Source organism: Lipophrys pholis (assembly GCF_963383615.2).
Source record: "Lipophrys pholis genome assembly, chromosome: 1".
In the NCBI taxonomy this organism is placed as follows: Eukaryota; Metazoa; Chordata; class Actinopteri; order Blenniiformes; family Blenniidae; genus Lipophrys; species Lipophrys pholis.
The window spans coordinates 18,126,356-18,143,761 of record NC_137635.1 but is presented as its reverse complement, the minus strand read 5'-3'; the positions used below and the strand labels follow the sequence as shown (position 1 = coordinate 18,143,761).

At 42.2% G+C, this 17,406-nt stretch overlaps 1 protein-coding gene across 1 annotated transcript in view; it reads right to left on the bottom strand.

Moving 5' to 3' along the window:
• Positions 1 to 3,145: 3,145 nt before the first annotated feature.
• Positions 3,146 to 17,406, bottom strand: part of antxr1c (ANTXR cell adhesion molecule 1c) — a 38,352-nt gene continuing 24,091 nt past the window's right edge. The window contains exons 12-18 of the mRNA XM_080483007.1: positions 14,805 to 14,883; positions 12,774 to 12,869; positions 12,581 to 12,619; positions 11,777 to 11,875; positions 11,511 to 11,678; positions 9,758 to 9,838; positions 3,146 to 4,931 (exon numbers count right to left, since the gene is read on the bottom strand). Of these exons, the coding sequence (XP_080339133.1) occupies positions 4,668 to 4,931; positions 9,758 to 9,838; positions 11,511 to 11,678; positions 11,777 to 11,875; positions 12,581 to 12,619; positions 12,774 to 12,869; positions 14,805 to 14,883 (826 nt within the window). The 3' untranslated portion in view covers positions 3,146 to 4,667. The remainder of the gene's footprint in view (positions 4,932 to 9,757; positions 9,839 to 11,510; positions 11,679 to 11,776; positions 11,876 to 12,580; positions 12,620 to 12,773; positions 12,870 to 14,804; positions 14,884 to 17,406) is intronic.

Below are 17,406 nucleotides of genomic sequence, written 5' to 3'. Positions count from 1 at the left end.
CTGACCAAGCACTCGTGAAATAGCATATATATTTTTCATATGATGTGTTTTTCTGTCATATTCTAAAATTGTCCCTTTGTTTTAGTCAGACTACATCATTAAAAAAATATCTGTTGCTATGTAAATATTGTTTTCTGGCAAGACGTCCTGTCACCAAATAGAATGAATTCTCACGCAGTTTGTCATTTCAGGCTCCTTTGCTTCACGTCATCATGTCTGATTGCAGCTCCCTGCCTTGACGTGTTTCACCTGAGTGTGTGATTGTCTTCACCTGGTCACTGCACTATATATTGTGCTTCAGTTGCGCCTTGTTGGTGGTTTGTCTGCATGGTGGATGTCCCAGTCGCTCCGGCATCCTCCATGTTCCTTTGTGTGTCTTAAGTCCTAGATTTTTGATTTTTAGATCTCTCCACCTGTTTCTTTGCTTTTAGTTCAATTCTTCTTCCCCGACTCATCGATCCATCACACGATCCCCAGTTAGATAGTTAATTAGAAATTTAAGTTTATGATTTCTTTCAGTATTACGTGAAGCACAACATCCTTTGGGTCAAAACGGACCGTAGGAAAGCCAATTTGGTTTTAAGCCCCCGTTTTATTATCATAACTTGTATAGTTTGTTTTGTTGCTTGGTTCAGACATGTTCAGGATATTCTGAACACAGAACATGACCATGCAACTGTTTGTAGAATTCAAGTTGTTGGAACCTGGCCTTGGCCCTGCTGGTTCCTCCTGGTCCTTCGATCCTGAACTTGGTTGTCTAAAAAAGTCTCAAGACGGCAAGATAAGTTTTACCATTTTTTTGAGTAAATGTAGCCAAATGCAATGAGCAGCGCTGAACACCAAGTGAACTCACGCAGGAGCACACCCAAAGTGTCCCGAACTTCCCGGGACTCAGTTTTCTTCTGGGCTTGGGCCTCGCCCCGACATTGGGTTGGTCTTTTTGCAATTGGTCAATTTTGGATTTTGACGTCTGTTTTCAAGCGAAATCAGACGTCGCATGTTTGATGAAACTGTGTGTGTGTGTGTGTGTGTTGTTTCGCCCGGAGAAAGCTAGTGAGGCAAACTAATGAGTCTAAAAGTCTTTAGTCATTCTTATCTCAAGGACACCGTGACTCCCTAGCAAGAGCTTCCTGCAGGTGTTTCACGTAACTGAAACGGATGTCTCGACGACTGCCTGTTTCAGGCGTTTGCAGTATCATTGCAGTTCAGTTAAGCATAATACTTGCCATCCCTTCAAAGAACACTTTCCTTTTTATTTAGATTTTTCATATCGCATGGCTTATGTTTGCATTCAGCTTTAAAAAAGAAAAACAAAAATCGTCCAGTTTTTTCTTCAATCACTATTATTACAAATGATTACTCTTATGTTGGAAAGTTGGGAAGCCCCCCCCCCCAAAGATGCCTTTTGCCTCTAAAAGCCCCAGCTTGTCTTTTAGGCCCCGTTCATGCAACAATTTTTCAAGTGAAAACGAATAGTTTTTTCGTTTCCATTACAGAAAGGTTTTGAATTCACATGGCAAAGTTTTGAAAACGATGTAGTTTTCATGTTAAGTCATGTTAGGGACTGAGTGGTCAACCCAACACAAGCTGTGGTAATCCTGGACGTAGTGTGGAGGTTTGGGAACATTTTGATTTTTACAGTTAATTTATTGGTAGTTTAACATAACTGAGCACCAGAAATGAGTAAATACTGTATATTGTACAGAATAGTACTTTGTCAATTAAATAGACATTTCCACAAGACAAAGCAAAAATCACGCAAACACAATGTTCTAAGAAGCTTAGGAGTCAACCTTTATTGATACTGTTGAAAAAAAGTCATGTCAATTAACAATAGAAAATCATATACGTCTTTCATATTTGCTTCAGTACTGCCGTTTATACATGTTAAGAAGAAAAAAAAAACGCTGAATAACATAAAATGTCTTTTCCCATTTGTTTGATCAACCACTTGCATCCATGCTGAGGAAGTTACCTTCTTAGCTCTGATCTATGGTGCTTCTCTTGAGTAACATATATAATGTCTTTGAATAATGTCAAGAACTCAACTAGTAAGTTGTAGGAAATCTGCAGTTTGTTGGTGAGCCTGTTGTTTATGAAATCCAATGCATGGCTCTGGCAATGTGTAAACAGTGAACCGTCCAAAGGAAAATCTTGTTGGTGTCATATTAAAGGTAACACACAACATAGACATGTACCACCAGTTGGGAAGAATCATCACAAAGGCACAACATGTTTATATTATTATGAGAGAAACAAAAACCCAGGCAGAAAATCTTCATCAATCCCATCAAAGACAACAAAATAAGAATCCTGCAGGGGTATAGGACGCTGGCCTTGATCAGAAACTGTGAGGGCGACGGGAACTATAACAAAATGTGATAATTGAGATTACTATCCAAATTTCATGAATTAGGGCTGCTTGACTGCTCTAAAATAATTTAGCACACGTTTTAAACATTGTCCCTCAAAATAAACTGAGTATTAAGAGCTGTGTGAAGGAAACAATTACAATCATCAACAACTATATAAAATGTTAAGTGCTGCTGGAGTACAAGGCACCATGTAGTACTCTGGAGTTTAGCATTTAGCATGCCAGCACGGTGTATTCAGCCACATTATATCCCATTAACCTCCTGCGGCATTCAAACTTGCCTTTAAGATTATGACAAAACTTATTTTGTGCAATCTCTATCGTGATAAGTTACACTATCGTCTCAAATTCGGTGGGATAAGAGCTTAAATGATGTCGAGCTAGCCTGAGTGTCGCTAGCTAGTACCGGTAGCTGGTACTTTATGGAGGCTGGAGTTTTAACTATTTAGCAGATCATTTTTTTGTTCGCGTCCTTGATCCAAACATGTGTTTCATGAAATTTAAAGCTGTTTGGCTACAAGGAATCCGCTGGAGGTTTTCAGTGGGTGAAAATGATTGCATGTAATAAGACAACGGTACAGGACATAACTGAATGACGTACATTGAAGTGAAATGAATTTAAAAAAAAAATAAAAGAAGACAATTTCAAAAGGCACTAGATCTAAAAGGAATACCAGCAGTTTCAGCCTCTTCTCTATATCTTGAGAATATATTTTTGCTAATTTTTTGGGTGGGAAATGTCTAGCATTTTCCACTTTTTTTTTTTTTTTTGTCAATGTTAATGTCCACATTTTCTCAATAATAACACACAGCGTAAAATATTCCTGATTGTCTTTTTAAAGAATCTCGCAATGTAGCTGAAGTGCCTGGAAACACTAGTAAGCCTGACAAAACTTTGAGCTGGCGAGCTGTTGTGTTGTTAAATTCTGCACACAGTGTCCATCTTGGCAGTTGGACACCTTGTCGATATTCAAGTACTCTCCTCTGTTTCACTCTGGGAGTAAAATAAATTAGATGCTCTTTGAACTGCCCTGCAGTTGCAATGTGACCGGTAATGACATAACTGAAGACTTAAAATATACGTAATAGCATCAAAGTACAGTATCAGTATTGTGTATTTATAAAAAAAAAAAAGAAAAGTGAGGAGAGACCTGAACCTGATTTCTGGTTGCTCAATTTCATAAGTTCTGACGTCCAAATGCGAAAAAAAACAACTAAACAAAAACAAGTACATACTGTTTCCCAGCAGTCTATGTGCGCAGATATCAGGTATAAAAAAAAACAACAACTAAAAAAACAAACAAACAAACAAACATATTGCTGTAGTCTAAATTCAGCTACTTGAAAAGGTGGTTAAGGAAAAAACCCAAAGCCTCAATGATATCAACGTACATTTAAAAACACATCTCGAACAAACACATTTCCCATAAAACATCTGTACACTTCTCTGTTTTTGAATGATACAAAAACTGGCACCACAAATCACAAAACTGTTATTTCTCTTTTACGTTGTTGGAATTTTGTTGCACATCTTCAAAGGTTAGACTGTTTAGTGTCAACCAAACTGGTTCATCTTCCATGTGACCAATCAACACGGCTTTGACATCCAGTTTGTAAAATACAAGCAACGGAGAGACCAACCAATGCCTCCTACCGAACGTTCCGATTTTCCCGTCCTACTTGCTTCTCTCCCTAATTCTCACTAACCATGGCCTTACTCAGTAGTTGATGAAGACAACAATGTCATTTCATCCATTGCAGTTCTTTTCTGTGCACTTCCTGTTACTACGTGCTTTGCTGTCCAGCAACAATTCCTCACAAACGTCGAGAAAAATATTTTCCCCAAATCGCCTCGTTCAGGCTGTAAGAGACAGAGTGTCAAGTCAAACCGCAATCGGAGTCCTCACAGCGTTGGCTCATGAGCAACCGCTTACCCCGCCGAAAAGAACTAATCCCGATATTTTCACCCTTTTGTTTGGCACAAAATTGACATTGATAAAATTTGAGTGGCTTTCTAATGCTTTCTCTCTGCATCCCCAGTAATAACAAAGGACCAGCTTACAGTTTCAGTCAACACTCTGTCACATGGAGAACACAGAACGACTTTGATTAAACATAATGCTCATCTTTGGCTTATAGCAGGAGTACCTTTAGCAGTGAGGAGACCGCGGCCTTCCAACGGGTCAACATGGCGGCAATATCAATGTGATATCAAAGCGGGTGCAGTGAGAGGGTGGGGCTTTCTTTTTCTTTTTCTTTTTTTTTTTTCTCTCTCGCTCTTGTCTGTGGGTGTTCAGGGGCGAAGGGTGGGTGGAGGACGTGATGGCGGCGGACAGGGAAGCCCCGGGGGCGTGCGGGCGGGCGGGGGCCCCGGGAGGACCTGGCCAGACGGGGGGGATCTGGCAGGAGGGCTGCTGGAGGTTGGAGACGGCGATGGGGTACGAGTGGCGGGGCAGTAGTCCGGTGGAGGAGGCGATGGCGTGTGGATGGGGGTACGAGGCGGAGCCTTGGCTGCTGCTGACTCTTCTTTCACTCGGGTGAAGTTGATGCATCGACCCTGATAAAACAGGAAGAGACATGAGACAAATTCAGCAGGAATGTCATGTATGACGCGACCTCCGTCCAATCGGCTCCACTGTACATCTGTGCTCAGAAGATCACCGAGAACATGTCACGGTACCAAATCATTATATCTGTGCGTGGTCAGCTGGTGTTCCAGATTACCCTGCCTCTACGTCCTCAAAGTTTCCCTGGTCGCTGAGACCATGTGGAGGAAAAGGAAAAAATGGGGTTAGGGTCTGAGTGTGTGAGAGCCGAGCTGGAACAATTTAACGGGTCGTGCTGTAAAATAAATGGATTTATTCCGGCTGAAATTTCAGCTTGTTAAATTTCACACTGACCACAAGTTCACAGAGGTTCCCGTTTCCACGGGTCCCCCAACCCGCCGCATAGCTCAATGTGATCGGCCGCCTGAGAGCAGTGAAGTAATGCAAATCGGCTAATAAGCAGTGTCGGTGATTTGAGCCACAGGTTTTACATAGTGGAAAGTGATGCTATGCACGAAGCTGTGAGGAATCGAAGGCCTTCAGCACAAAGTCTTGTCATGTAACTTTCACATCTTGAAAAATAGCGTTGATTCAGTTAGAATGAGTGAAAGCAAAAAAAAAAAAAAAATTGCAAAAGAAGAGAAAAAAGATCGAAAGGAGACGACAACTGTTGCTGAGCTTTTGCTTTCTGTGTTGTGTCATTCAACATCTTCTCCAACACCCATGCTGAGCTTTGGCTCGCCTCTGCTCAGGTCAGACTAAATATGCCTGTGGAATGAGAAATTAGGTGGCAGGAAAGTAATGTAAATAGACAAACTGACCCATACAGACTGAGCAGCGTCACACTGAGGCAACATTTGGCAGGAAATCAACAAAAACAAGATTCCAGTAACAACCACCAGTTTCTGGTCTGTTGCCACTTATCCAGTCTGACATTCCTTGACGACGGTCAAAAATGGAAAATCGCAAAATTCGTCAGAACACTTTTCCTGCCTGGAAGTATGTTGAACCAGCGATGCTCCTCGAAAATCGGCTTCTTCTTTCTTTTCTTTCTTTTTTTTTTTTTTTTTTTTAACTTTCTCGGCTCTTAAAGATTACCCACTAACTCATATGTCAGAATAAATACAAAACAAACCCTTCCATTCACTCTCAATGAGTTTTTCCTTCTTATTATTCAAAACATTTTCACTTTTGGTTTCTTTAATAGTAACACTGCAGACTGAAAGGGAAACCGAAGTGGGCGGGATTCACCCGAATGTTTCGTATGCAAAAAATTGAAATTGTATCTGTACGGTAAAGCTATGCTTGTGGTCATTGCTGCAGTAAAACCTCATTAAGGCTTCTCTTTGCTCTTATCCTCTCTGGCAAGGGCCCCGTGCACACGACATGCAGAACTATAACTTCATAATGAATGAAGAAAAGTGAGCGTCCACAAGGATGAATTTCCAATTTATGGTGCGCTGAAGCTGTATATGATAGGTTTCAGTTAGCAGTGAGATAGCTTAGCATTAGTTAAAACAAGAAGTGAACTAGCTTTTACTGTTACAAAGAGCCACAATGCTAATCTGAACCTCGGAGAGTTTTCTCAAAAATTGCGAAATGCTGACTTGTGTGTGGATTGTGATTTCTTTATTCTTTTTCCCCTTTTCTTCACGTACGTCCTTCTGTTAGCAGCCACCTGTGGGTTGAACTTCTGGACATTTTCCCAGATCAAGAACAGCCACTCCTGCTTGTTCGTTCTCCCTGACCTCCTCCACTGTCTACAGTCTTACCGAGGTCATAAAACTGTCTCAGCCATGTGCTAAATTTGTTTGAGGGAGAGGGAGAGGGAGAGGGAGAGGGAGAGAGATGGTGGGACGGCTGGTGGAGACGGGCCTGGCAGTCTTCTGCCATGAGCTATTACCTCGTGTTCTTCAGCCGGCTAACTGCCTCCCTGGAGAGCTTCGGTGTTTATGTGAATGAGAGAGACGGAGGCAGGACGGGCGAGCTGCGCCTCGCGCTGTGCGCGCTGACGTCAGCGTGATGGATGTGGTTGGGTGACGCACCATCTCATAACGGCTCAGTCCTTACTCAGTTTAAGACAACTGGGGTCTAAACTCTGCATGAGCACTCACAGGCGAGTTTATAGCTTGTTTTTGTGTGTTTCTCTGTGTGTGTCATCGGTAATCTGTAAAATCTCAAAATCAAGTCTCGAGTCTTGATTGAGCCAAATCTCTTCAAAATCACGAGTTGTGACTCATAACTAAATCACCCACATCCACACTTTTGCCTTTTGTAGAGAAATTGGCAAAGAAAAAAAAAACAAAAAACAGGCAGTAAACAAACATGCCTGAATGTTAGAGGGCAGCTGGCCTGTTCCGACAGACGGCGTTGCAACAGTTTATGACTTGGACAGAGACTGAAGCCGAACTTTATTAGTTGAAAGGTTTTCTTCAAAAGTATTACAGTTGGCAAAACCTGAAAGCACTCTGGACCGGGTACACCCTTACCCCGTGAGTGCACCGCAGGGCTTTCCTCAGGGGTGACATTGCGCTGTTGCAATCGATGTTGAGAAAATCTACACCGAACCAATTTGGAAAGTCAGATTTTCGTTCACCAGCGCTGGAGTGCGAGACTTTGCTCTAAAAGCTGCGTTTAGGCTGGAAAGGTGGATCCACTGCCAGGATTTTTAACTTTGTATAGTTTTTCAGGTTCGCCCCTAAATACAAAATGAGGTCCTTCCCTCAGGTTTCCACTTGATTTGTTTTATTTTCGATTAACAGATACCTGGAAATGGGATGGCTTTCTGGCCTGCGACATTTCTGCAGCTTTGTTTCAAACCGCAAATGACTCAAGGAGGCGACATCATTTAACTGAGACAGCCTTTTTTTTTTAGAGAGAGAGCGAGAGAGAGGGAATAAGCATTGCGTCATGTGGAGCTTACGCAGGCAGCCATTATGAAAAGCTTTTTTGTGGGAAAGAGAAATTAGTTGGTGGAGGAGATCAAATCTCCCAATTTCATTAAAAAAAAGAAAAGAAATCTTCATGTCAGTTTCACTTTGGTTAAGATGTAATCGAAAGTTAAGGGCAGCTTTGTCTCGTGTCTGAAAGGAAAGCTGAAGGATACATCTGGCAACAAACTCTCTCTCTGTACCTGCATATGATGCCAAGAAAACCCTCTTATATGTGGAATTCCTGTTAAAAAAAACAAAAAACGTAGGAAAGTTCCTGCTAATAAGGCGGGATTTTACATAGTGTTTGGAACGAGTCCTGATCAGCAGGAGTCAGAACTTAGAGAAACGGATGAAAGGGAAGAGGAAGATGGCCAAGAATACAGAATTATGGTTTAAAATGCCACTAAAATGCTTGCCAACCCGTTTATATTTGTTGTACATTATGTATGTTTGACTTACAAAGTGCCAATCAGGACAGGGTACACTGCAGCACAGATTGAAGCATTCAGACTGTCTGTGTGCAACGTGTTGGATAGATTTAAAACATCCCCCGAGAGCTTTTTGTACTCGATGACCTTCCATCGTCTTCACCCTAAACTCTCATCTTTCCCTTTGATAGAAAGAGTCCAGTCGGTATAAAACGAAACCATGTGGCTGATCTGAAGAAACGAGAACTTTTCATCACGTCGGACACGCGAACGCATCAAATACACCCCCGTTGTGCTACGAGGACGTGAGCTGTGGTTCTGCCTTCTTGTACCATTTGGAAGCATCTAATGTGAAGCAGGTGTCTGAACCAGGCTGGGTCAACAGGCTGGAAAGGCTCATTTATGCTCTACTTATGCACTAAAGCAGATACGTGGGCTTCACACGCAGAGAACGCGTCTGCCTTTCTCCTTAGAATGTGTTAGGTTGGGTCATTGGCAACCGATCCACCAGAGGGCGCTGTGTTAAGTCGACGTGCTGGACGGGAAGAAGAAGAGGATATTTTGCAGAAGTCAATGGAAACTGCAGAGGTTTTCGACCTCTGGCTCTCCGGCCCGTCTGTAGCGGCTCCCTGAAGGTTTCACAATATGTAGTGTAAATAAACGGTTTTCTTTTCATTTGTTTGCACCCCACACTGATTTTCAAAAATTGGCCCAATCAACCAGCCGAATAAGGTAAAACTCCTGAAACAGCCAGGATAGTCACAATTGCTGAAAACGAATAAAATAGCTCAAAAAATAAAAAATAATTCAGGAAAAATGGTCACATAAAAATGACCAAAATTTCAAGTATTGCCTTTTTCCAGCAAAATAAAAAAAAAGGGGGGAAAAAGAAAAAATTAAGAAAAGAAGAAAAAATAACTAGTACAGTTAAAACTGCTCAAATCATTAGGAAACACAATGACTATAACTAGCTGAAGCAGCTAAAGTAGATGAAATGCAAAAAATTGAAATTGTACGAAAAAACAATGGCTACAAAAGTTAGACATTTAATAGCGTATATGCAAAATGCAGCATGACTTTATGAATGCAACCTGCAAAGGTTTGCTGCTTCCAGACACATTTTAATGGGAGGAAACTAAATGAGCTACAACATTTATTGAACAAAATTGAGAAGGTGTGTACTCTATGAGACAGAACGGCCATTTGTCCCACCTGAACCCAAAGGTTTAAGGTAACAATAAATAATTTATCTTATAATTCAGGTCATTTCATGAAGATCCAGCCTTTGAATCTCATGAATCTCAAGAAACACGACATGAGAACTGAAGGAAAAAAAAAAAAAAAAGAAGAAGCAGTGGAAAGTGAAGCAGTTGTAGGTCAAACCGAGTATAAAACACTGCAGGAGAACTGGAAGTGGAGAGGGCGGGTGCGGGAGAAAGTATTTGATGAAATCAAACACTGCTGAGAGAGACTTACATGATCCCCAGGCTGGGGTCTCATCAGGGAAACCTGGTCGTACCCACGGCGAAACAGAGCCCAGATAGCATCCAGCTTCCCCTGGACAGGACAGAGAGGGAGAGGTTCAACAGCTGGCCACGTCTGGAACACCACGTTTTTCTGTCCTGCAGTCCATGATTTAATAAATGTCGATTCTCATTTTTCTATATCAGCCAACATCGGGCCTTTCTGTGGTTCTCAATCCGAGCCAAGAGTCTGCAGGTTTTAATACCTGATAAGCACTGCAGCAGCTGATTCTCTTGATTAGTTCCTTCCTCTCTGGTTGAGTCACTGATTCGTCATGAAGACCGACGCCTACAGTCTAGTCATTTTCACTGGAAACATAAAGATGTGAACTTTTCCCTCGACCATCTCGGCTGCAGCTTTCATATGAATTCAGTTTGTTCTTTCGTAATAATACAGTTTGTGATTAAGAGAGACCTGTTTCGTACATAGCTTACATAAGAGCCTCACGTTTAACAGGTCAAAAAGAAGCGGAAGATTTTATCTTAGTTTATCCTAGTTATCCTAATATTTGAAGAGAAAACGCAACGTTTTAGCTTTTTTGTTTTTAGCTACATTTTGTCGGCCGCCATTGTTGATATATTGTTGATACTCGCACGTGTGCAGAAGAACTATTTACTACGGCTGTGGTGTGCATGTGGCAGTAGCAGCGTTTCAGAAAAGTGGTTTTCCCCACGTTTACCCGGAGACAGAGTCGGAGCATTTTTGAAAAGTTCCACCTTTGGAGCAATTTTCAAAACGTTGCTTTTTCAGTGTTGTGTCAATAGACCCCCAAATGCAATGAGAGTTTCCTGTTTTCACTTAAACACTCGGCCTTCGATGAGCTTGATATTTCATAGTATACTGTAGTTTGTCTCATCCTATCTTCCGATAGCTTAGCTTAGCTCATCTTTGCTGGTATTATTTCTACTATCTCCATTCTATTTTTAATGTTTCAGAATAGATGTATAATCTAACATATGTAGTCATTGAAAAACGTTAAAGCTCTCGTTCTTGATAGCAGCAACCTTAAGAAAGGATAGTACAAGCGTTAAAAGGTCTTAGTATCAGTTTTTTTTTTGTTTTTTTTGCCACATAACGCCACAATAATTTAAATCCTAGTTGAGTCACATATGGAGAATTGTTCAAGTGCAGAAAAATGCGTAAAATTCAGGCCCCCACACCCACTTCTACCAGTCGATGTATTTACAGTATTTACCACAGTCATTCACTTTTTCTTCCACCGACTGTGATGTATGAGCAGTGTAATATTTCCTCAAAGTAGCCGTGTGTACAGGTAACAGTACCGCCACTGTATTAAAGGCCGGCACAGGAGCGGCATTGTTGCTCATGATGGAAGCAAAAGCCGTACAGGCACCAGGTCTGACAACGTCTCGCTGTCCGCAGCAAGATCAATGGCCGAGATCTGTGTTTGGACAACTAATTCCAGATAAACATGGGCAGAAAAGGCTTTATTTCTCACTGCTTATGTGAAACTCCTATGTTCAGGATTATGTTTCAGAAAGAGAGTAGAAACTTCTGCTACATGTGCTTATACATCAAGTCAGGCAGCAAACTCTAATGAAGGGTCTTTTTTTAATCTCAATGAAAATATTTTAGGAATCTGTTCGGAAAATGACACGTGGTTATGGTAATTATCATAGTGTTTTTTAACATTACAGTGTTTCATTGTGTGCTGGTTCTGAGTGGAAACTACGGCTGAGTTTACCCGGATGGGCGTGTACCACTTCCGGTTCTGAGGCGGCTTCTTGCTGTGAGGTTTCTTGGGTTTGGGCTCGAACGGTTCGTACTCCTGCTCAGGCATTTTCACCACCGCGTTCTTGGGCTTCTCCAGCTTGGCCCCCTCCTCGGTCGAGCCCTTTCCTCCCCAGCGCACCTGCGGACAGGCGCGACACGAGAATTACCAACAAGGACTGTAATCTCAGGGTTTAATCCAGATTTAGAGCTGGCGTTACGCATGAGCCATCTTGTCACCTCCATCCGCTTGATTCCTCCGATTCCTCGTCCTCCGTAATATGAGGCGTCCACTGTGGGCCACTTCTTCTTGGGCAGGCCGTCTTCGTCATCTGATTCCTGAAATATGAATAATTTACAGATGATTATATGATCTGCATGTAAGTTACAATTTATCATAATCTGGGCTTGAACTATAGAGGATGAAGGTGTTTGATTAGTGAGGCACACTAATAATACTGTTGGAGAGAAACAAACAAAAAAAAACCCTATCCATTTCATACACCTACCTTCATTGAAATGGAATATCGGATGTGTGTTTCAGACCACAATACGAGGGGTTTGTACTAATTGTGTTAACACAATTGTGTTGATTTACACAGTCTGAAATGTAACCGTTCCACATTTACAAAAAAAAATCTTCATTGACACGGACCCGCATACACACCTGGTTCAGAGCTACTATGAGCATGCTGAACCTGTAGGGGGCAGTGTAACGAGAGGCATGATTTGTGCCTGATTGCTGTTTGCTGCCCAGATGTGTTTCACCCCTGCTTGATTGTAAGAGTGTCTTCACGCTGGTGGCTGCGGTGTATGTTGGGGGTCTTTTGTGGGTTCGAGTCGTTGGTTCGTCTGTGTTGCTGTGTGAGGAGTTCTCTAGTGTCTCGCGGCCCATTTACACGTAGCAAAAACTGTGACAATTTCAATGTGTTTTTTGTTTTTTTCCAAATCAATCTCATATGTAAGAAGTCACACATGTAATTGAGAGTTGAAATTATCACGTGAAGTGTGTGGATGTTTGTGTGTGCTTTTGCTCTGACTCACGGGCTCTGGAGGAGGTGGAGGAGGCGGCTCTTTGATCACCTTCGGACAAAAAAAAAAAAAAAATGAAAAGAGATGATTTTGGACCATTGCTCACTATTTTTTTTAGACAAAGCCGTTCTGAAAATGTTGGTAACTGTTAATAAAAGTGCCTCATAATGGCCACTTCCAGATGAAACTATTCGGTTTTTCTTACCACGGTGCAGCAGAGAGGCCAGAACCACCACATCAAGAGCAGAGCCAGCAGGAGGAACAACACCAGCAGGGTGATGAGGAGGATGGTGCCATCAAACTGTGCGGGAGATACACGAGATGTCAGAGCTTTACTACGACAAAAACTAGGAAAACTAGGAAAAAGGAATTTTAAATTCTATCAGGAGCTGAAGTTGTTACCAAAATCAGTAATTTCACTTTCACCTGCTGTAACAAAGGCGATGATATAGAAAATTACTTCAGGCACTCTGATATCTCCAAATTATTATCATTAAGTATACTCAAAGTTTTCCTATACGGCAGGTTGAGGGACCAGTGACTGCCGTTGTTAAATGAACAAGTCCAACTGCAGTGGTCACACTACTGCTGACAGTGCAATCACAGCTGTATTGATGGTGTGATGGCTCGGAAGATCTTGTCCCCCTGTGACAGGGAATATTGTAAATCGTGCAATCTGTGAATAAATCCGTATGGTAGCATTGCTTGTGAGGCGGGCCAAACATGGTTCCCATTACAGACCACAGCTGAGGAGCACATGTGGTTAAGGCTTTCCTCTGTCTGTGTTGTGGCAAGGATGAAGATGAGAGGGGAGGAGGTTAATTTGAACTCTGCAGTGGGGTCCCATCACTGGGGGAAAAAAAATTACTTCTCAGAAATCAGCAAGTTCAACAGACTTCCTACAGTGACGACTTCATTAAGTAACAAGTCATCATTACAGTGCAGAATACTGTCTGCTACCAGCCTGATACGTGCATAATTTGTGTGCCAGCTACAAAACTAGAACCTTAAAATGGGCAGAGTTTGTAGAAGGAGGGCAGGGGGTTGGAGGGTTTGTGGGTTTTCCTGTTTATTGCGCTGAGCCTGCCCTTCTCCAGTTGGCGCCCCGTTGTGCCTTGCTAATCCTGATGTGACTTCAGGCTATAAGATCGGGCTTAGTGGCGAGTGGCCTCCAATTGCAATGGTATGTCTAATTGGGGCCTGTATATTGCGAACCACAACAAAGCTGTTTGAATTCACAGTATCCTCCTGATGCGATGTCAAAAGGACGGAGGGGGGGAACGGCATCAAAGAGCATCTTTCTCGTTGGTTCGGAGGGGAATTTGCTCCATATGTTTCAACATACACCTTTTACTTAGTAAAACTGCTCCACATGATCTTGGATTTTTGCTTTTCAGGGCCTGTGGCTCTGCCCCTGATTCACATTGACCGACTGTCAATGTGACTGTGTAATGGTCCATCAGTCCAGGATGTTACAGGAAGCGTCTCTTTCATGTTCTCAGGCTAACAGATGTACGTAAGCAACGTCTTGGTCATGAACCTGCTTCTCTGACCTTTTGTGTTGAGCTTTATGTGAGCTTCACGGGGGCCTTTTTCGGGTGGAGTCACTGCTGCTACCAACCCCTGGAGTCTGACTTTCCGCCCCAAAAAAGGGGGAAAATAACAAAATTGAGAAGAGGGAGATGAACGCGATAAAGAGGAATGGCGACTCACTGCAGAGAGCGAAACAGTAGACCTTTAGGAGAAGAGAAACTTTGATGTGGAGGACTGAAGCCATATGTCATGCAAGAACAAATGGAAAGCTTCTCTTTACTATATATAAACAGATTCCTACCTCCACATTCTGTTCTGCAGTCGTCATGAGGTTATTTAATTTCCTGTTCCTCTACCCTCCAATTTATTCCCACAGTTCCCTGCTGTCCAAATGACCTGCCTGTCAATTTTGTTACCATTACTCCCAGTGTAATGACATGGACAATCACCTCCATGTCCTTTTGAAATTCATCTTTCTTGAACCTCATCAGTTCCGACAGAGTCGGTTAGTCCCTCCTTCAACCATCTACCACTCCGCTCCATCACCACCAGACTCCAGGGGGACGTTCTCACTTTGCTATTCATCCGGGTCATCTTCACATGATCTTTCCTTATATGACAAACACTTCTAGAAATCTGGAATACCACATTGTTTAACTGAAGTCGGTACTTGTGCACATTGAGATATGAGTCTTTCACTTACACACTCTGTGGTGGTGATGTGAACGTTGCTACTGATGAAGGACAAGCCGTCGTTCATGCTCACTTGGAGGTAAATCACCCTGGAGTAAAACGACACAAAGGGCAAAGAAAAGAACAAGTGAGTGTCTCGTCGTCCGGGTGCAACAACATATCTGGATCAGTTTATTTAGTCTGAAGCGTTTCCTCCCCCGGCCCAGTTTGTTTGAGCAGCATGATCTCATTTGAACTTGAGTTCACACCGAGTCACCGTCACCAAACTCCCGGCAAACTGCGAGGTGGCTTGTTAGTAGTGAAAATGTAATTTGAACCAGCCACAAAACTCAAAGGAAAAAGAGCTGAAGGCTTTTCAAGTCGAGACCAAAATGGTGTCATGCGCCGGTTATTGCCATTAATGTCTAAACTTCAAAAAGTGGAATTAGGGTACTTTTTTTTTTTTTTACTTTGTAGCTTTTAAAATCTCCAACCTGGCATGAAGCGACGTTTTTTTTTAAAGTTTGTCTAATTAACAAGCGGCTTGCCAAGTTTTGTTTAAAAGGCATTTCCTTTGTTACCAGGCAATCCAGACTGAAATGAACCAACTACAAATGTTTTCCTCAATGGTTAAAAACAGTGGAAAGAACAGTAATCTGCAGGTGTGACGATGGCATCCGACAGTGGAAGGCACGGAGGTCAGCGTAGGACGGATGGGCCTGAAGACATGGAAGTGGAAACAACTGGGTTTGCCAGTTCAGGTTGTTTTCTTTATGCTTTCGGACAGGTTGTGTATTTTTCCAAGAAATAAAACCGTACTAATTGCACGCAAGGGAATAACAACAATCTCCACTCCTTGTGCTTTTTGAAAACTGCTGCCTGGAGGAGAATAGGTAAGTTTATCTCGTCTGAGTGGTTAAAAACAAGTCTTGGAATTTGACGTGACCTTCAGTGACCCACTGTGAAGCCTGTCGCACTTCAGTTCTTAACCCTGCGGATGAAAGGCTTGTTCGGAGGTTAACGAGGTCTGGCAGATGGAAAGCAGTGCGTCTGACCGATAAACCTGTCTTTTACTGACTCCCAGATCTGTCTGGGCCCAGAGAGATAGAGCTGGGTTAGTGGGTGACGCTCATGATCGATGGCATACACACTGTCCCAATGGCAAACATCTGGCCCACGAAATGGAATGAAAACGTAAGAGAGACTTGGAGCACGTCTTCGCTGGGACTGTGTGTATCTGCATGCAGAATTTCCACAAACTATTTTAGATTTCAGCGACGCGCAGGACTTTGCATCTTGAATCACAATTCTCAATTATTCCATTGGCGGAATTTATGACTTTAACCAGCAAATTGCATCATATATTGTGAATTTTTCTTCTTTCTAATTGCTCAAATCGTTTTCTGTCCAGACTCCAAGCCCTAAAAACAACTCTGTAATCTTCCACTGAAACTAGAAACACGTTTAAATGGTCTGCAATAGCATATATGCATATATGTTCTTTTTTATGGCATCTCAGGTGATCGCAGATTGCAGGTAGCAGCAAAAATACCAGCAAAGAGTAATTTCCTGATTTATTTTACTTTCCTCCAGAATCTTTGATAATAATAAATCCGTCTTACCAAAGACAATTGTGTTAATAAGCACCCCAACATATCTAAATAAAAAATAATGGTGGGTGCTTGTCTATTAGCGACTCTGAAAAAGAAAGTTAAAGTACTGCGTTGACGTTAGTTTGCCTTTGTTCATTGTCACATAATTGTGATATAATTTCTCTGTTCGCAATATTTGATTTGTTGTGACCCGCTCTACTCTGCCTCTGATTGGCTCGCCAGCCCTCATACCGCTTGACGGTAACCAATCATATCAGTGAATGATGCGAGTACTAGCCAATTACAGGCAGAGAATAGCGTGTCGTGGCTTCATCATCGTAGGGAAAAAAAAAAAAAAAGGAAATCTGACTTGTTGATACTGCGGTGGTATCAACAGTGGTGCATCATGGGGGATTTGGACGTAGGCATACGCATTGACTGAATGACTGAAAAATAAGTGGGCATCCGCCATATACCCATGTATACCCTGGACTACTTGTTACAAACATCAGGATTAATTAGCGCTTCAAGTCATGGTGGGTTTCCATTGGTTCCTGCTGAGTTAGACACTGCGGGTCGAGTTAGATTCAAAAATATGGTGTAATAGTTAACATTTAAAGCAATTTTTAAATGTCAAACAATCAAAAAAGGTCACCGAAAATGTGCTGTTGTGCGTCACTCAGAACGCCTACTGATGTTTCTGCTGAAGACTTTATTACTCCACTCAACTGTTCGACTTGTTCTTAAAACAGATGGCCATTCTGGGTTTTTTAACAAAAGCAGAAAGCGTACTTTTTCGGAATGCAATTGGAGCATCAAGGGAGGATTTGAGACAAGAGAATGAAGGAAAAAAGATTTGTATGAACAACTGATGGAATTCTATGACGAGAAGGCGCGCTCCAGTGACTCGTACGCTGTCTGAGAAAAGACGACCTGTGAAGGTTGGTGGTCATGATATATAAGACGTCTAAAGATAAGGAAAAGACATGTTACAAAAGCAGTAGAAATTGCACACGGGTGAGAAAAAAGCGGACAAAAATA